The sequence below is a fragment of the Arvicanthis niloticus genome, chromosome 11 (assembly GCF_011762505.2).
Source record: "Arvicanthis niloticus isolate mArvNil1 chromosome 11, mArvNil1.pat.X, whole genome shotgun sequence".
Classification (NCBI taxonomy): domain Eukaryota; kingdom Metazoa; phylum Chordata; class Mammalia; order Rodentia; family Muridae; genus Arvicanthis; species Arvicanthis niloticus.
The window spans coordinates 42,828,600-42,849,292 of NC_047668.1; the positions used below are offsets into that span (position 1 = coordinate 42,828,600).

Genomic DNA, 20,693 nt, shown 5'->3' on the forward strand with positions numbered 1-20,693 from the left:
ATCTGAGAAGACCCAAAAATGTACAAATATATATAAACCCACACATCAGCATGCAATGCCACCTGTGGACAAGGATGGACATGTATGCTAATTTGCAGAGTATTCAAAGACAAAACCGATGTAACAGTTACATGGCAGTTACTATAACTCTACAGAAAACTAGTTATAAGAGTAACAATAAGAACTGTTTCTAATCTGTATGCAGAAAAGAAAGGTATAGCACTCTAACTAGGGTCAAAATGCCAGATTTTTTTTTTATAAATTTATTTCTAATAACAGTTTAAAATAAAATTAAAACATGAACCCAAAACAAAATCAAAAGAAGGTGGAAAGACTATGCTTACATCAGAGTCTCAAAATGTTTTGTTTAAAAATAACTGAACAAAATATGCTGTTACATGACTGTGATCCTAGCACTGAGGATGCTAAGGTAAGAGGAAAGTCAGTTTAGGGCCAGCCTGGGCTACATAGTGAAACCCTGTCTCTAAAAAAAGGAAAGAACCCAACTAGTTGAGTCACTCCTTCTACAAAAGTTTACAAAGTTCAACAATTGTTGAGTTTCATTACTCGGAAGTAAAAGGCTCCATAACAAAGTTCGTTAAAAAAGAAATAAAAATAAATATTTGTTAACTACGATTCTCATGTGAAGGGGGGGGGCTCTCTTCATTACTTGATTAGCATTCCTTACATAAAAACATTTTAAATATATACAGCATACTCATGGTACACTACTAAAAATCAAAAGAAAACATGGTAAAACATGCCCTTTGTCCTAGCTATACCAGAGGCTGAGGGCAGAGGATTACTTGAGTCCAGGAGTTCGAAATCAACCTGGGCAACACAGGAAGAACCGCCCACCCCTCACCTCTCTTTCTCAAAGAAAGGACCCAACTACAATTCATTTGTTATTAATATAGTACACTGCAAGTACAATCATTCATTGATGGAAAGAATATGAAATTGTATGGTCATTTTAGAAAATATTGGCACCTTTCAAAATTAAGCATAAACTACCACATGACCCTACAATCTCATTCTTTGGAATCTATGCAAGAGAAATAAAAACATGTCCAAACTTATGATAAATTCATAAACAAAATGTAATATATAAATCATGCAATAACACTATTCAGCAATACTAAAGAACAAGATACTAACACATGCTACAATAATGATGAACCTAACTAAAAACATTATACTGGGGAAGGAAGCCAGATGCAATGATGGCATATTGTGTGTGATGGTTTAAAATAGAAATGTCCCTCACAAGTGTGGAAATTTGAACAACTCCAGGTGGTGGTGCTATTTGGGGAAGCTGTAAAACCTCTAGGAGGTGGAGCCTTGCTAGAGGAAGTATGTTACTGGGAGTAGGCTTTGAGAGTGACGCCTCACATTACTTGCACTTTGTTCTCCTTATTCCTGTCTGTGGTTGGGGACTTGAGCTCTCCTGCTTCCATGCCTGCCACTCACTACCATGCCTCCTTTGCCATGATACACTCTTATCTCCCCGGGACTGTAAGCCAAAATAAACTTACCTCTACAAGTTACCTTGGTCATAGTGTTTTATCACAGCAACAAAAAAGTAACTAATACACTGTATGATACCATGTATGTACAATTTGCTTTTTTAAAAAAGACAAACTTATAGATACAGATCCAGAGCTAAGACTGGAGTCAAGACCGAACACCTAAACAATAGAATTTTAGTGGAAATGAGAATATGTTAAGGTGACAGTTTAAGTTGCGGACGTAAAATAGATGAATTTACAGCATATAAAGTATACCTCAATGAAGCTGAGGTATACACATGCTTTTATTCCTAGGACTCAAGAGGCAGAGGCAATTGGATCTCTGTGATTTCAAGGCCAGCCTGGTCTATACATAGTGAGTTCCAGGACAGTCAGAGCTACATAAGAGACCCTGCACCCCCCCCCCCAATACACATACAAAAAATCCTGATGAAAATACAAAGAATTTGAAATGCTGCCAAACAATGGCATCATTTAACATCTGTCCCTCAGCCAGACTTTAATTTCAGACCTGATTCTAAGAACAAATAAGAGATAAAAGTATGTCTCCATTATTATGAAGGATTTACAAGCAAATACAGCATATTACTTACTCCTTTCCTCTAATTGAACACCACAAGCAGAAAGAGTAACTCAAAATTCATTTTTGTAACTATTTTAAATATAGAACAAATTATATTTATTAAAAAAGAAACATTATAAACATTAAATAGATAAATAAAAATGTTAGTAATCATGCAGTTGACAAAATGGCTCAGTGTGTAAAAGCACCTGATGGCAGGACTAACAACCTGAGTTTGATTACTGGAGGAAGGAGAGACTCAAATACTGTGGTCCGACTTCTGAGTGGTACAAAATTATATACATACAACACTAATAAATATAAAATCTAATAAAAGTTGTTTTATAATATGCTTACTATCTGAAAGTTTTTCAATAGAGCCTTTCGTTGTAACTTGTAATGACATCCAGACTTTTTTTTTTCCCCTCTCTTTCTAGGTTTTTTGAGATTGGGTTTCTCTGTGTGGCTCTGGCTGTCCTGGAACTCACTTTGTAAACCAGGTAGGCCTAAAACTCAGTGACCCGTCTGTCTATGCATCCCAAGTGCCAGGAGACACCTGCATTCTTGATCAAAATCTCTCATGCCCTGACTGATTTTAATTTTGTTAGTAAGCAAATACTGCTTGATTACTAACAGCCAATATACTGTTTTGAGGGTTAATCTGAAACATATCACCATTTTTTCATCTGTTCTTTATCATGAAAAGCTGACTTAACACAAAAATCACCTGTCTCCACATGGAACTAGATGTGATTAACTAGAAGCTAGGGCAGGGGAACAGATGACACAAAAATGATTAAAAGCTGTTTAGTGCACATAGTGTCTTAACTTCACCTAAAATACAGAACAAAATTAGCTTTTATCTTTCTTTAGACACACTGTTTCAGTACAACCTAGAAAATGCCTACATTACAATTTACTTTTCCTAGACCAACTGTTCTAACCTCCCAAACCTATTTTCTCAGCATACAGATGTTTGCCTATCTTCCTGCTTATGAATAGACTAAGGCCAAATGACAAGAACATATCAAAATACTGACTTGGGGTCTATTGTACTATCATTTCTAGAGGGACTACACCTTTAAAGACATCACTCTTAATACTTAAAACTGAATTACTTTTTAATTCAACAAATAGCTAAACAACATAACAGGATGACAAAAACATCTATATCCTAACACAGTTTACCTTCTATGCATTAAATAAAAATAAACCCATAAGCCAAGTGTTGTTCCCCCAAGCCTGTAACCCCAGCATTTAGAAGGCTGAAGCAAGAGGTTCATGAGTTCAGGACAGCCTGGGCTACAAAGACCAGTCAGCTATAAGGTGAGCTCTTGACTTCAACAGTAATAAGTAAATTAAATAAATAACCTTTAAGGCCAGAAAATATAAAAAAGACAACACTAAACACTGTAAGACTCCCTCGGCACCATTTACCCAAGTATTAAAACAGGCTTGCTTCTCACCTCCAGAGCTAAAAGCTAACATCAATAATAAAGTGTTGTTAACTAGTTCCCAATTGTAATCCCTTAAAAGTAAATTCCCTATCACATCATAACTAAAATTGTTCAAAAATCTTTCACAGAATAAAGTAAAATGGGCATTAAATGTAAAATGATCAGTTATAAAGCATTTTAGATACCTGGAAAACAAGCCATAAAGTCATTAGAAATATTCTCCGAAAGAGTTAACACCAATGAACCAAAAAGCAACCCTAATACGAGAGAGAGAAAGAAAGAGAGAGAGAGAGAGAGAGAGAGAGAGAATAAATGAGTATGAGAATGAGGAGACTAGCCACTGTGACTTTCCAAAAGGGTAAATGAAGGTCATTTAAAACAAGCCGACTGCAGACCTGTTCAAGAACATCTATCTACATTAAAGTAATCACACTTTGAAGGATCAGGAAAGCAGGGATTCAAGGAGAGCAGCTCCCAGCAAGGATAAAGAGCAGACAGCCACCCTGACTTGATACTAACTTACATATTAAATTCCATATAATAAGCTAGCCCACTACCGGTAAGTATGCTTTTGTGGGCTGTGGCTTTTTATCGTGGGCTGTTTACATTTATTGCATATATCTGCCACAGTGCACATGCAGAGATCAGAAGACAACCTGTAGGAGTCATTTCTTTGTTCATCCTGTGGGTCCCAGCAATCAAACTCAAGGTCACTAGCCAGGCTTGGCAGCACACACCTCTAACAACTGAGGCACCTCAACAGCCCTCTGGATTTTCAATGACATGTCATCCTGGGCCTATAAGGTCAAACTGAGCCATCAGCTTTCTCTTTCCAAATAACCCACATCATGAACAGCCAGTATAGAAAAAAATTTTAAATCTAAGATGTTTTCTATCTTACCAGTGGTTGATAGAAATGGTTGGCTGGCTGCCCATTTCCACAGATAAAACTAAAAAGAAAGGAGTTTTAAACAAAGCTTGGTTAGACAACATAATCATGACTAAGAATCTGAAGATGACTATTAAGAAAACACACAAAAGTCTACTAGTAAACAGAATTTTGGCAAAGATGATAAGCAACTCAGTAAAAAAAGGAAAAATACTTTTCTCAAAGTAGTAGTAGTAGTAGTAATAAAAATGTTGTAGTCTGAGTAACTAGTCATGTGGAGGAAAAAAGAAAATCAGCTTCAATCCCTAACTCACACCACACACTAAACTTGATAAAATGTATCCTAGACCTATATATAATGTTAAATAATAAAGGTTCTAGAATAAAAACAAAAGAGGGTATTTCTATGCCACAGATCTAGGCAATAATTAGTTGGGCAGAAAAAAAGCAATAACCATTTTTAAAACTGATTAAAAACAGACATACCACAGACTGATAAAAACAAGACAAATTTCACAGCATTTCCTTTGTACCAAATTCATTTCTATGTCTAGCACATAAAAACATGTATGACAGCCCAAGTTTTCAAAAGGGCAAATACTCTAACAGATGATTCACATATATTTATATATAACTAGCCAGTATGTGTGGTAGTCATCAGAATATGCAAATTACAACACAATGAGCTACCACTACCCACAACAGAAGGCATTTTTGTTTTGTTTTGTTTTCTGATGTTAGGGAAGTTGTGGAATAACTGGAATCTTCCCTCCTGTGTTGTTGGCACAACTGTAAAATATAAAATAGTTTAACTACTTTAAAAAGATCTGGTCATTTCCTAAAAAGCAAGTATAGATATATCCTATGACACAGCAATTTTACCTCACTATCAACCCAAGAGAAATAAGGGGGAAAGTCCTTACAAAGACTTAACACTAATTGCTTATAGCAATTTTTTTTAAAGGCAAGATTTCACTATGTAACTGGGGCTGGCTTGGAACTCACTCTGTAAACCAGGCTGGCCTCAAACTCATTAGAGATCTGCCTGCCTCTGCCTCCCAAGTGCTGGGATTAAAGGTGTGCACCACCATGCCCAGCTTATTAACATTTGTTAAATTTATTTATATTTATATTATAAATAACTCAGTAAGCAGAAAGAAGCACTACTGCCTAGCCTGACAAACTGGAGCTAGATCTTGAAACCGACATAGTAAGAGAGAATCAACTCTCAAAAGTTTTCCTCAGCTCCCTACCCACATACCCACAAATACAAAAATGTAAATAAATAAATAAGTTTTAAAGCAATTAATCTGTATATTCTAAATATCAACCTCCTACTTCACACGATTGAGTAAGTACAAAGTCACTTTTCATCTTTTATTTTATTCTATTTCATTTTTATTACATCTTCAAAACAGTTTCAGACATTACTTATGGAGAGTGAACACATGCAATTGTATCTTAATTGGGTGAAGAGTCAGCACTAAATGGAAAGAACCTAAGTACTGTAATAAATATTTTCATGATCTGGGGCCATAGCTCTAAGGCAGACACTTGTCTAGCATGTGCCAGACCTTGAGTTTAATATCCAGAACTACCAAAAAGGAATATTTTCATATAATTACTGGCAGGTACCAGTTTTAATACGTGTTTCTGGGGCCAGGCAGACAGCTTAGCAGTTACAGGCAGTTGCTGCCAAGCCTGACAGCTTTAGTTTGATTACTGGAATCCACACAGTAGGAGAGAACTGGCTCCTGTAAATTGTTCCCTGACCTCCACACCTGTGCCATGATACAAAACACCCCACCCAAAATACACACAAATAAAGAAATGTAAATTTAAAAATTTTTAATTGGTATTTTGTTTTTCAATCCAATGAAATTGTAAATAAATGTTTGATCACCTTTATCCATTCACAAAAACCTAGGTACTATACAGGTTACTATAGCCACATACTCTTTAAAAGAACAAAATAAAATCCCAAAGCATAAACCTTAAGAAATTTGTCCAGCATACATGTTAGTTTAGTAAAACACATCAGGCAAGCAATGTGAGGATCTCTGACAACACAGGAATTTACCCAAAGGTTATCACTTAAGATCCTCCCTTAAAAATATTTCAAAATTACTGACCTTCAAAAAAGACTCAGCAGATAAAGGTACTTACAAGTCACCAAGCCTGACAACTCTATGACCTGAGTTTGATCTCTAGAACCCACATGAGAAGAGAGCTGACTCCCACACAGTGTCCTCTGACCTCTACACATGGCAGGGCACATGCTCACACTCAAACACACAAGATAAATGTTGTTTGTTTGTTTGTTTTTTAATTTCAGAAGCAAGTCTCTCTCAAAACTATTTTAATACCAAGCAGCTCATAATCTGCAACTTCAAGAGTTGCATATTTTAGAGACAAATAAAGTAAACAGCCTCTGCAGAGAAACAAGATAATTTAGTCTGTACACTGATATCATCCTGAAATTCAGCCCTATATATGCTTGACAATAATTAGTACGTATGACAGCAAACTCAAAAAAATAATTGCACGCACTTTAAAACTGTAATAAGAAACATCTAAAACAAAAATCATTCCCTGTTCAAAGAAAACATAAAGCTAGCAAAAATGTGCCTAATGCATATAGAAGTAAAATGAGTGTAAAGACGTACCATGCACTGGACTAAAACTTTACGTGCTATCTTGTGTAACTTTTTTCCTATGAATGGTTTGCCTAGCCTACTGAAAACATTTTATGGAAAATTCTGTTATGTTTCATCATCACTTGCCATATTTAGCAATATACAACTTCCAAGTGTCTAAGCTTTTGAATACAGTAACTAAATTTCAGGCTGTTTGTATTAGACTATTAAAGGTATGTTTTCTAGAATAAAACCAAAAGAAATGTAATGATAAGTAAAGCAATGATTTAATTGTGGAAGAAAAGCTCATAGCAAGATTTCAAATCTTTAATGTGATAACAGCTAATATTTTGTGAGCATTTTTAAAAATATAATTTTAAAAATATATCAGTGTAAAGTCTACAGAGTTACAACTTGGAGGTATGAAAAGGCTGTGAGGATGCATAGCAGTGATGACTGGCACAACAGTGTGAATGCACATAACATCACCCAACTGTGGACTTCAACATGGCTTAAATGGCAACTTTAATGCATACTACAACTAAAATTTTACCATGACCATTAGGAGAGAAAAGGGTTTATTTGGTTTACAGTTCCATACCACACAGTTCCTCATCAAAGGAAGTCAGGAAAGGAACTCAAACAGGGCAGAAACCTGGAGGTAGGAGCTGATACAGAGGCAATGGAGGGGTGCTGCTTACTGGCTTGCTTCCCATGGGTTGCTCAGCCTGTTTTCTTATAGAACCCAGGACCACTAGCCCAGGGTTGGCACCACCCACAAAGGTCTGAGCCCTCCTTTATCAATCACTAATTGATAAAATGCTGTTAACTCTAGCTTGTGTCAAGTGGACATAAAACCACCCAGCACATAATTCATTCTAAAACTTCATGATAAAATTTATGTAACTTAGACATTATTATAACTTTAACGATATTTTCAACTTTTATGAATGTGCAACAGAGGTACCAGGAACCTCAACTCTAAAGGAATAAATGGCATTTTTTGACTTAGTAATATTTGCTGCACTCTAGAATAACACCTGTCCTGATTCTCAATGACATGTAACTAACTAAAAGCAGCAGTAAGTCTGCTGTCAAATCAACATTTGATGTCAACCCTCATAAGGGTTGTCACCTTAACAAATGAGGTGTATTAAGAACTCAATGAAGAAACTGTTACTAACCATGTGTAATAATTTAGGTAATATTTTAATAAAACAAAATAGTCATGTCACAGGTATAAACAACTTGGTTCCAAGCTCAGAATGACCCTAATAATGATAATTAACATCACTAACAATACAAGAGATGACTGTAAAATGTAAAAACATTTCTATCTGGGATTGAAAATGAACCTGGTGAATACTCGAGATTTACGGAGACTATTTTTAACTGAACTTTCTGGCCTAGGATCAAAGTTTTGCTAGCAAAATACCAAAGTGAAAATGCTGGCCGTGACTACGGAGAAGCTTTGCTTTATCTACAAAAAGGCTATGACCTCCGAGCAACTAATCCTTCTTTTTAGACTTCCAAAACATGTCCCACAAGAACACAGGAACCCACTACCAAACAAAAAACATACTCCTCCCCAACAAAGTCAAAATATATTTACATATTCTATAGAAGTGATACCCACTCTCTAGTCAGTTCCTGCACTGTGGCCAAACAGAACTGAGTCACTGTGCAAATGATTCCAGAAACCTCAAAGGATAACCAACGGCCTCAAAAGAAAAGTTAGTCAGTGGAAAGGGAGGAGACAGTTTTTCTCATCACAGAGTCACTAGGCTTCTCCTAGCAGGGCTCAGAACTGACATGCTTTTTGGCACCCTATGCCTAGCCCTCCAGTGCTAATAGCCAGAGTATCTTTTTAAAACTTCTCCCCAGGATACACGTTCACACCACTTTTTTCCCATAAATGCATCTAGCTGCACACTAAATCCGTTTGCCAAACATAATCGCTTCCCTCAACATGACCAGAAGTATACCAGCATTCTACATGGCATTTATTGTAAAACGTGTTCTTTTCTTACTCGACTTCTAACTAGCAGCCTTTCCCAAGGCTCTTAATTTGGATTTCGAATGCTATGGGAAAGACAAGATGAAGGGGAGAGATTTATCCCATTCTATAATTCAGACTCATTTCTTGGCTTCGGAGCAACAATCTCCGGAAATTTAATTTACATAAATTCAGATGTACTAAATAGCTACTATGGAATGTTCAAGAGCAACTGAAAACAGCAAACTTAAGACTGTGCGTTCCCTGATTCCTGACGAAAAGGACCCAGTGAGGGCAGCTCTTTGTCATGTGCCCCAGGTGGTACTCCCAACAGGGAGAGCGTCGGGCTTCTTTCTCCCTGGATTTCACCCAGGCTCCCATACTGCGTGACACTTTCAAATTGGGTAGTCTAGTGTAGGAAGCACAGCCAATCCTCCACCTTTCCGCCCCAAACCGACTGGGTAGGCGGGAAGGAGACCAGGGGTGTTTCCTCCCCGCGCGCTCCAAGAACGGGGGCGGCAGAGATGACACTCGCTCCACAGGGAGGTGGACCCGAGAATCCCAGGTGGGGGTCTCCACTCCGGAACCTGAGTCTCCAGCCCCCCGGGCAGCCGGAAGCTAGACGGGTGGGCCAAGGGGGGGACCAGGCAGGGTGGGGAGTTCCCTCACTAGCCCGCACCTACCAGCAGGCTCTCCACGTTGATAGGCGAGCGAGGGTCTCGGATGAGCGCCTCCAGCTTCCTCTGACGGCCCGCGCCTGCCCCGTCCCCCGGCGCGGCCTCGGGGGCGCCGGGCATTTTTCCCGTCGGCGGGGGCCGGCTCATGCCGCTTCGCCGGGCCTAGCGCCGCCCGCGGAACCTCCGCCCGGGCCCGCCGCGCGCCGCTGTCTGAGGAGCCGCCCGGCCCGGCCGGGAGCAGCGAGGCACACGGCGTCCCCGCCCCTCAGCCGCACGCGCGCCTCCCGGCCCGTAGCGAGCTCGCCAGGACCCGGCGGGCGGGAGCGGGGAAGGGGCGCCCGCGCCGCACCGCCCCGCCCTCGGGGCTCAGGCCGCTAGGGCCGCTGCCCGTCCACCCGCATATCGCCGCCGGCCGCCTCGCGCGCCCACAAGCCCGCTCCCCTCACACGCAGCCCGAGCCTCGTCCCTACTCGGCCGCGCGCCGCCGCTACCCACAAGCCCCTCCGCCCGCGGTCGGCCGCGCGCGTCCCCGCCCCGCCCACCCCAGCGCGTCCCCGAGGCACGCCCCGCCCCTGGCCTCCGGCCACGCCCCGCCACCGAGCTGAGCTGCAGAGCTTCTTTTCCGTTCCCGCCCGGCTAGTCTCTCTGCCTCGTCTGGCCCGTTCCCGGGGCTGGGAAGCCGAACGGGTGGCAGCGCAGTGCCCCGTGGTCCCCGTCGTGTGTCCCGTGTCGCCGGCCGGACCCAGAGGCCTAGTTGGCGTCCGCGCCCCCCGCCCGCTGTGTCCCGCTGACTCAGCGCGCAACTATGCAAGCCGCGCCGATCTGCAGCGCCCGGGGTCAGCGCCCTTCCCAGGCCTGGCGCGCCTGGGGCCTTTGCCTGGGGCTCCCAGGGGGCGGGGAGGCCGCGCCCCTAGCCCGCGCTCAGAGTGTGGGACACATTTGAATCCCTTTGAATCCCGTTGAATCCCGGAGAGGGGAGGTCTGAGAGTTGATTCTGCCTCCGGGACACAAATCCTAGGCTCTCCGAAACCTTTGTGCCCTTCCCTGACCAAGGTGTCCGCCTAGCCTTAGACGTTAGACACTGGCCAGGCGGAGGGAACAGGAGGGCAATAAGGAAGCGCTTCTGCATTCGCGCGGCCCTTGCTTTGGAGAATGAAAGATGGGCTGCTTCTCCGCATTCCTGCCCTCTCGCTGCCCCTGAGCCATTGGCCAGATCCTCTCAGGGCGCAATCTGAAAACTATGTGCCAAGAGCTATAAAACTGTTCACAGAGCCCCTTTGACCCAGTAAGGCCATTTAAGGAAGTCCAAGTGTAAGGAAATGATCCGAAGAGAGGAGAACTTTGCGTGAAGACGTTTACAGCAGGGCTATTCAGAATGTTCGCAATGACCAAAGCCCTGGGAGTGGACCCAATCTTCCAGCAGCTGAATAATCCAAACAAGCTCTTGTCACATTCACGAGAAGAATCCTGCGGATATTGCAGGCCGGTTGAGAATAAGGGAAAGTGAACCGGAAATGAAAAAATGCAAAGGGGATTATGAACACTTTGAAATGAGCAGCTAAATAAATGAGAGCACACTAACTGAATGGGATTTTTTTTTTCCCCACTTCTCAAGATGTTAAATAGGGTGGTGGCCTCATATGTCTTTAATCCCTGCTCTGGGGAGAGACAGAGGCAGGAGGATTTGAGGGCAACCTAACTAAGTCTAGAGAAACGAGTTCCAGGACAACCAGAGCTACATAGAGAAAACCTGTCTTGAAAACAAACCAAAAAAAAAAAAAAAATGCTAAAAAGCATATTGAATTTCTAAATTTAAAAACCTGTACTTATGGATGGGTCATTCTAAGAGAAGCTTCAGTGTAATGCCCCTAAGTAGTGGACAGTAAAGCTCCCTGAGGCTGTCAAGATAAATCTGCAGGTAGACTACAACCCTCGCTTGTCCAAAACTGCATGTACTTCACCCAGCATGGATGGGTTCCAGGAATGTCTGTCCTTCTGGGGAGAAGCCACTCTGAATTGGATTAAGACAGGAAGAGGCCCTTGATGACTCAAGAGAACCCTTTTTCTTGTAGATAATAAAACTGGCCTCTGGGTCAAAAACAAAGTAGTTCTTCAAGCCTGTGGGTGAATTTTTTTCATACCTCCACAGACCCAAAGCCAGGAGAGTAGAGCCAGCTAACCACTCTTTCCACTGATGCACTGGAGCGTGATAATTAGATAATCATTATTACAGATCTTACAAGTCCTTTTTCCTGGTGATAGTATAATGGGCTTTCAAAGAAACGGTGTGATCTTACAGATTAATTTTGAAATGACTTGGCTATGTGTTTTTATGGACTTTGTTGGAGTAGCCATGATCTCAAGCCTTGAAGACCTTGATTTAAAAGAACAGCAGTACCCTGGTATGGTGGTCCACCTCTGTAATCTCAGCACTGAGAAGTCAGCAACAAGAGAATGGGAGGAGGGTGTTCAAGGCCATCTTTAGCTACATAGAAAGTTTGAGGTCAGCCTGGACTATAAGTAACTGTATCTCAAAAAAACCTAAAATAGGAAGCTAAGACGATGATGGTTCAATGAGTAAAGTGCTTATCATACAAGCATGAGGGTCTGATTTCAATCTCCAGCACCCATGTAAAAAGTCTGGGACATACCCCAAATCTCAGTGTTGGGAAGGCAGACACAGCAAGACCCCTGAGACTTGCTAGTCAGGCAGCCTATCCAAATTGAGGTTCAGTGACTGTATCGAAAATAAAGATAAATAAATAAATAAGCAAAGCAATTGAGAAAGACACCCAATGCCTGACCTCCACACATACGAGCACACACATGTAAATGTGTATCTAAATATATGCATGCATACAAGTACACAATAAATAAATAAATAAAACAGTAGTACTCAACAAGATACACAAACTTCTACAGATCGCCATTAGGTAGAGGACTTGGGGGGCTGTTGTGATGACTCAGCATAGTGGTTCTCAACCTTCCTAATGCTGACACTTTTAATACAGTTGATGTTATGGTGACCCCCAACCATAAAATTATTTTCCCTCTTACTTCATGACTATAATTTTGCTACTGCTATGAATCATAATGTAAATATCTGATATGGGACCCCTGTAGAAGTGTCATTTGACAGTAGAACAGGTGGAGAAACACAGGTTGAGAAACAATGACTCAGCTGGTAACCCTGGGGACAAATGCCTGAGCTACCTGCCACTACCACATGTTACCTGTGTGATTCTGAGTCTCAGTGTCCTGATTGCTGGCTGGCCCTTAGTAAATGTTTTCATGCTGGGTGGTGGTGGCACACACCTTTAATCTGGAAACTGGAGAGGCAAGCAAATCTCTGAGTTCAAGACCAGCCTGGTCTACAGAGTGAGCTCCAGGAGAATCAGGGCTACACAAAGAAAGTTTGTTTCTGAAAGCCAAATTAATAATAATAGTAATAAATAATAATAAAATGTTTTCATGTTGCCATTGCCAGTCTTGTACTTTTGCCTTTGTGTGGAGATGTAAATGAGACTAATTCCTTAAAAGCAGATTATTTAACAAAACAAACTTTAAAGTCACAGCTACTGCAAAACTATCCTTTAAAGTGCTGTGGGCTGCCAAAGAGCTCAGTGTGTAGGAGACTTGAAAGTCTGACCATCTGAGTCTGATCCCAAGAACCACAGCTACAGAACTGTTCCTTGATCTTCACATGTGTGTCATGGTATAAACACACACACACACACACTAATCAGTTCACATTGTCATCCATGCTTATGCTTTTGCCAATACAAAGTATTATAAATGTTTCTAATTTTGTCAATTAAACAGTCAAACACAGTATCATACCATTTCCTTTTGCATTCTCTTAATTACTACTGGACATGAGTATTTTGGATGCCCATTTCTTCCAAAATTGCCTGTTTACATCTTTTGTTGGCTTTGCCTCTTCCCTGGTGGTTTGTGAGAGTTCTTTAGCATTGAGAATGCCCATCCTTGTTACACTATATCCTCAAAATACATTACATTTGGTAAAGATTTTCTCCCAGGTTTTGGCTTTCCTTTCTGGGTTTGGGTATGTTTTGTCACACAAACGTTTCTATTTTTTTCAGCCAGTCAAACCTGTGAAGGCTTTTCTTTATAGCGTCTGGATTTTGTGTCTGGGCTGGGGAGGACCTCAGAACCAGGATTTAGCTCACACAGAAGAGTGGAGTTGCAAGAGGTTAGGAGAAGTCGACAGCTTCCTAATGATACCAACCCATTTCCTTCCAAACAGGCCTTCAGAAGTCTCCCTTGCGCTTGCGCCTCCCTACGGTACCTCCAACTCCATTTCCTGTTACACCTCAACTCTCCCAATCTGTCTCCCTTTTAAATACTGAGTTTCCAGTGTCCTGGTCGAAGATGAGTCAAGGAAAATTTTGCAAAGATATTTGCTCTATTCTAAGGAAGAACAATGGAAAATAAAGACAAGCCTGTGAGTGACTAGGGCTTTATAACTAAACTCTCCAGGACATAAAACTGCAACCCACTTCTGTCTTATGTCTCCATATTTTTACCCACTGTAAGTGACTCGTGTTGATTTATTGTCTTCCCAATGCTTCAGACACGTCATGATCTAAAGTGCGGATCCAGGACTCGCCCTCTTTTATTTACTGAAGGACCATGTCCTCATTTCTAGTTTTTAATGTGAAAGATCAGTCTCTTCCCCAAGAATTAACTCCCTTCAGCTGCAACTTAGCCCAATCCATCCTACAAAGGGTTGTTCAAGAATGTGTGTGTGTGTGTGTGTGTGTGTGTGTGTGTGTGTGTATTTAGATATATCTCTTGTAATTACTTGTGTAATGATAATAGTTACCTTAAGGGTTTACCATATGTTAGGCAGTATGCTTCATAGAAATTATCTTAATTTTCAAAACAGTCTTTTGCCAATGCTATTTTACAGGTGATGTCATAGAGATGGAAGTGTGTGTTACTGCAATGAGTCACTGAGGGATGGATGGATGGATGGATGGATGGATGGATGGATGGATAGATGAATGGGTAGATGGATAGGTGGGTAGATAGATGAAAACAATGAACTGTGAGTGGTCCAGGCATTACCAATAAAACACACAGCTTTTCCCACTTTGCTTCACACTGAAGGATTCACACTGGATCTCTCTCCTAAGATGCTTATGCCCCACCTAAGGCAGACTCAATAACAGAACAAAGGCATGAACCCTCAATGCAAAGGGGTCATTATTTTTGTAAACTTTACTACTATAAAGGTACGGGTTTAAAGGTTTATGAAGTTGACCTTCATGCCAAGGCTCATTCATGGTTCTGGTAATAACTCCCAGCGTGAATGAGAAACTCGCCAAGCCCTCTGAGTCACTGTCCTCATCCACAAAGCAGGAATAATGAAGCGTGGTTGTCATTAAGGCTCCTTAAGATCTCTAGATGAAAGATCCAGTGCTCATCCGAGACAGCTTCTTCCCCAGCCTAGTGTGTGATGACTCCCAGGGTAGAAGGAGCTGTTTGAGGCTCTCATACCTATCCTTAGAGGGAAAAGGCAGGTCACTCTGAAAACAGACCCGTAGTGTCAGAGAGAAAACGTGCTGTCAAGAAATGTCTGGGGTCCTGGTCTTGATATCATTGCCAGCAATCCCTTTGTCCTCATTAGTAAGATAGCCATTGGTCCAGGATGCTTTGTGTGAGTTCTTTCCCCTCACCCCCAACCTTGTGTCTGCTAAGATCTCAGAAGAAAGCTTTTGCCTGAATTTGGGGCTTCCTACCAGGAATCAGGGTCTACTCTTCCTTTTCCTCACATCCTTCCTAACTTTCCCTCAAAATGGAACAGAATTGCTTCTTCCTTCTCCAGAGAAACTGATTCCCACAGACACAGAGGGCAGCTGCTTGCTTTCTTGTTCCCTATCAAGCCTTTTCCCCTCTCCCGCCAAACTCTCAGTCATCCTCACCTGGCCCCTGCTCCTCCTCCACCTGTTCTTTGAATGAAGGACTTGACTCTTCTGAGATCTCAGGTTCCCGTGCCGTCTAGCTTCCAAGAGAATGCTTAGCAAGGTGCTCCAGGTGCACAAGGGAAACCATGGAGTGCTTTTTATTATACAGAAGCAGATCCCAGAGTCTCGTGGGCAGTCACCATGATTTTCAGGTTCTTGTGTTCCAGAGGAAGAAATTAGACTGCCACACATGAGTAGTAGAAACAGGGACATTTTCTTTTTTTCTTTTTTTCTTTTGGAGGGAAGGGTGTTGTTTTTGTTTTGGATTTTAGGGGGAGGGGAATTGTTTTTTGTTTTTTTTTTTTTAATGTTGTTTTGTTTTTTGAGACAGGCTTTCTCTATGTAGCCCTGGCTGTCCTGGAACTTGCTCTGTAGATCAGGCTGGCTTCAAACTCAGAAATATTCCTACCTCTGCCTCCGGAATGCTGGGATTAAAAGTGTGTGCCACCACTGCCCAGTTTAAGGGATATTTTCTTAAGAGTGCACTCCCAAGGGAGTAAGAAGATCAATGGCACCTGTACAGGTGCAGTGGAATGGAACACTTAAGTCACTTGTACTTCATGCTTCTTTTTCTCATATTTTGTTACATGTTGGCCTTGGTGGGGGTGGGGGGGATCAGGAAGAGATGTGACAAGGGCACTAATCTTTAACTCTTCCAACTGAGTCTTTTATATACTAATTTAAAAGAATGTTATGGGGGGGCAGTGTTTTGCCTGAATGAATGAATGAACGAATGAATGAGTGTACCATGTGTGTGCAGTGCTCATGAAGGCCATAAGAGGGCGTTGGGTTCCCCTGGAATTGGAGCTACAGACAGTTGTGAGCTGCTATGTGGGTGCTGGGAACTGAACTCTGTCCACTGGAAGAACAGCCAGTGCTCTTGACAGCTGAGCTGTTGCCCCAGCCTTCATATGCTAATTTTGGTGTCAATCATCTAGTCTCCTGTCACACCATGTTTGCGGCTCTGCTGATGCTATTCTGCCTTATGTTTCATCTCCTCCCCGGTCCTTCCCAGTCTTCATGATGGAAATGAGAAGGTAGGAAGGGAATGAATGAGAACATGAGCAATGACCAGAGAGATTGTTTGCAGATTTGTAGAGGTAACATACAGGGTAAGTGGAAAGGACACCAAAGACATCCTGGAACTGTCCAGCTGCAGAGTGGTATCAGATAAGCCCTCCTGATGCCTCCAAGGTCTCGACAGCTGTACCTCCCACTGACCTTACAGGTGTGTGCAGTAAGAGTCCTAGATGTGACACACAATTTAGGAACAAATCCTCAGAAGTAGGATGACAAATCAAGAAGAAGGTCAAGGTGGAAGGAAGCCAGTTAAGGAATAGTTTACTAATGCATAGACTATCATCTATAGTGAAGTGGTTTAGATCATGATTAATTAAAAGCCTGCCAATCGTACAAAAGGGGAAAGGCACTGTAGGTTAAGTGGAGGCTCCTTAGTACATAGGGATATAATCAGTTCCGATGAAAGCCTGTCGAATTATGTAATGAGGAGCCACTTTGTACTTCCCGTCTTTAGAGTGACATTTTGATGGCTGAGGATGCCCTTGTGATATTCCAACGACTGCTTTGCCCTCCAGGGATTGAACATAGAAGAAGCCAGCCTGCTGGTAACCCAGCCCTGCAGATGAGGGCATGGGCAGGTCACTTCTCTGGTCATGAACAATAGGGGTAAATGTCCTTTTGATAGAATCACAAAAACTTCCTTTCAGATCACGTGGACCCTTCCTGGCTGGTGTCAACTAACTCATTTCTGTGATATTCTCTCTCTCTCTCTCTCTCTCTCTCTCTCTCTCTCTTTCTCTCTCTCTCTGCCTACCTCTCCCCTCTCCCTCTCTCCCTCTCCCTCTGATTGTCACACACACACAAAGACACACACATAGACATACACAAATGCATACAGAGAGATAGAAAGAGAGAGAGAGAGAGAGAGAGAGAGAGAGAGAGAGAGAGAGAGAGAGAGAGGATGTGGGGGCAATCTATCTTCTTAACAGCCAGCTTGGCTCTGTCTGTTTCCAGGTCTGAGTGAGTCCTAAACGTGGCAGGGAGAGGATGATCTGAGACTTCCCAGTCTCCATCAGTGAAGGAGAACAACCTTTACTTAATGTTCAAATAAATTGGCCCCTGATTACTTTAATGCCCCTTTCTATTTGTATATTTTGGCAACTAGTCCAAAACTGATTGCCAGTGGTCATGGCCTCAGAACCAGCATACCGGTTGGCAGAGTTTGACAGCTGTGGGCTACACAGCTGTGAGACATCTATTTGCTGTTGCCAGCAGGACTTCAAGGGAAGGCGCTTCAAGTCTTAGCATTTCTTTCTCCACGTAACAGGTGGGAATCATGCATGTGAAGAAAAGGGTTAATTGTTTTCATCAACTTGACACACAGAGCAGCAGCTGGGACTTGGCAGGCCAGAGCTGAGAGCTGCAAGCCAGGGACACTGTTTCAGGGCTTTTATACCCATGGACACAATGCCAATCCCACAGCTTTGAGAAACCATAACCCTCATGATGACCCCACTTACACTCAAAGATGATCTGATTCAGTGGTGAGCCCAATCCCTCCTAGAATCTCGGGAATGACTGCTGCAGCCCTGTTTAGCCCAGATCATTGTGGTCCTCAGCACAGTTACAGACCAAAATGGGTCCAATGCTTCTGCGCATAGAAGACTCTAGAGATGGGAGAGTCAAGGTCATGGTCTTCCTGATTTGGGATGGGCAGTGAGATACACAGGGCTAAGAGTTCAGAGTATCTATTGCCTGCAGAAGGACTGAGTAAGCAATTAGCATAAGAACTCGGATCTTTCCTAGCTAGGTGATACAGTAGAAAGGCCCTGAGTGGGGATGGGGGGAGGGGATGGGGGGGTCTACAGACAGAGTGAACATCCCAACTCCCCTGCTTTCTAGCTGGAAACTTCACTAGATGCTCTATTGGCTTCAATACAATCTATTCACCTGTTGTCCAGGACTGGCCTCCAATGCTCTGCCTTCCTGACTTGTTTTCTGGTTGGGCCCACTGAGGAGTGTCTTGGCTGAGGTTTCTTCCCCTCCATGAGGGCTTGTTTTCTGCAGCGATTCTGTCCTCCCATACTTCTAGCCCCACAGGGGCCCACTCATTTCTCCTTGGGTCAACACGCTGCATCCTCGCTCCTTCATAGGCTCCTCATGGCCACTGATGTCTGAGGGCTTCAGTGTTCCCTGTCTTCCTTTAATCTTGTCCATATCATTAACAATTCCAACATGGAAGCCATTTCTACCCTGTAGGTCAATTCTACCCTCTCTTGGAACCCACCCAATTCACCCAATAAGTCAGAGTCAGTACACAGCCCACAAGGAATTGGAAATAATAGCAACATGTGACATCTTTGTCTGCTTGCTTGCTTATTGTTTTTTGTCTAGACAGGGTCTTTGTGTCAGTAAGGCTTGCTGGAGCCGTGGCTGTCTTTCAATTCTTAATTTTTTTCTTTTTCTTTCTGTTTTGTTTTGTTTTGTTTTGTTTTGTTTTGTTTTGTTTTTCGAGACAAGGTTTCTCCGTGTAGCCCTGGCTATCCTGGAACTCACTCTGTAGACCAGGCTGGCCTCGAACTCAGAAATCAACCTGCCTCTACCTCCCAAGTGCTGGGATTAAAGGCGTGTGCCACCAATGCCTGGCTCTTTTTCTTTTTCTTTTTTCTTTTTTTGAGCCAAGGTTTCCCTGCATGGCCCTGGTTGTCCTGAAACTCACTCTATAGACCAGGCTGGCCTCGAACTCAGAGATCTGCCTGCCTCTGTCTCAAGAGTTCTGGGATCAAAGGCACATACCACCACCACCCAGCTCAAGGATTTGAACTCTTAATCTCCTGCCTTAGCCTCAATAGTGCTGGGATTACAAATATAAGCTACCGTATCCATGGGTAAATTATTTTCCCATTCTGTGCCTCTCTTAACCTTGAGAAAATTATTTTCCTATTCTGAGTTTCCATTTTCTTGCCTATAAAACTGGTAGTAGTCACCTGTAAGGGCCGACCCACCAAGGACATACTGTGAAGGCAATACTGAGCATTCAAGAGAACCATTTAACAATTCCAATCAGAGGTTGAGGGCAACTAGGAAGGTGTGTTATAGAATAGACCAAAAACTGGGCCAGAAGAAGCCATTTGGAATGAGCAGGACTGAGAGAGGACTGAAAGAGGATGGAAGGAACTGCTAGTTATGGTGACCAGGAAGAAATGTGGCTGGAACAAAAGTTGCCAATAAGGGAAGAAGCTGGGATTCTAAGACGAGGACACATCTGAAGGCCCTTAGCCATCGGATTAATAAATTAACCCTACAAAGGGAGGATCTGCCTCCTTCAAGGCCTGGAAGGCAGAGAAGCAGGAGGACTACTCTTTCCTCTGCTTCCCCAAATGACAGGCACTATGGCAGCTTTTGTGTCCCCATGGCAGCTGTCTTCTCCCTGTGTGATTTTGTTCTTTGCAGGTCGCTTCTCAGATTAGGAACGGGTAAAAATTTGCTGGGTGAGGCCATTTGGTAAGGACTATTTTGGGCACTATTTGAATCTTGGCAGAGTGCTTGTTCCTGTCACTGTTCTCTTAGCATTGGGATGTCTGTTCATTTGCAGCAATGTCAACGGCAAGAAAAGAAAAGGAAAGCCGTGTTTTAAATTATTGCAAAAATATAAATCCAAAAACAATTTCATTGTTATTTCATTTTTTTTAGTGTGTACACGTTGGCTTTTTTTTTTTTTCTCAACTTGATACAAGCCAAAGGTATCTGGAAGGAAGAATCTCAATGGAGAAAATGGCTCCATGCCTGATATGGTGGCCCATGCATTTAATCCCAGCACTTGAGAGATAGAAGTAGGTAGATCTCTGTGAGTTCAAGGCCAGCCTTGTCTATATGGTGAGTTCTGGGACATCCAGGGCTATCTAGCTATATAGGGAGACCCTGTCTCAAAAAAACA

The 20,693-nt window shown here is 42.4% G+C and overlaps 1 protein-coding gene across 4 annotated transcripts in view; it reads right to left on the minus strand.

Annotated features, from left to right (window-relative positions):
- Rock2 (Rho associated coiled-coil containing protein kinase 2) overlaps window positions 1-10,250 on the minus strand; it is a 95,803-nt gene extending 85,553 nt beyond the window's left edge. For 3 of the 4 annotated variants that reach the window (XM_076942090.1, XM_076942092.1, XM_076942089.1), the window contains exon 1: window positions 9,753-10,250. In XM_076942090.1, coding sequence (XP_076798205.1) covers window positions 9,753-9,893 — 141 coding nt within the window. In that variant the 5' untranslated portion in view covers window positions 9,894-10,250. The remainder of the gene's footprint in view (window positions 1-9,752) is intronic. The other variant, XM_076942091.1, reaches the window with a different exon arrangement.
- Window positions 10,251-20,693: the final 10,443 nt, after the last annotated feature.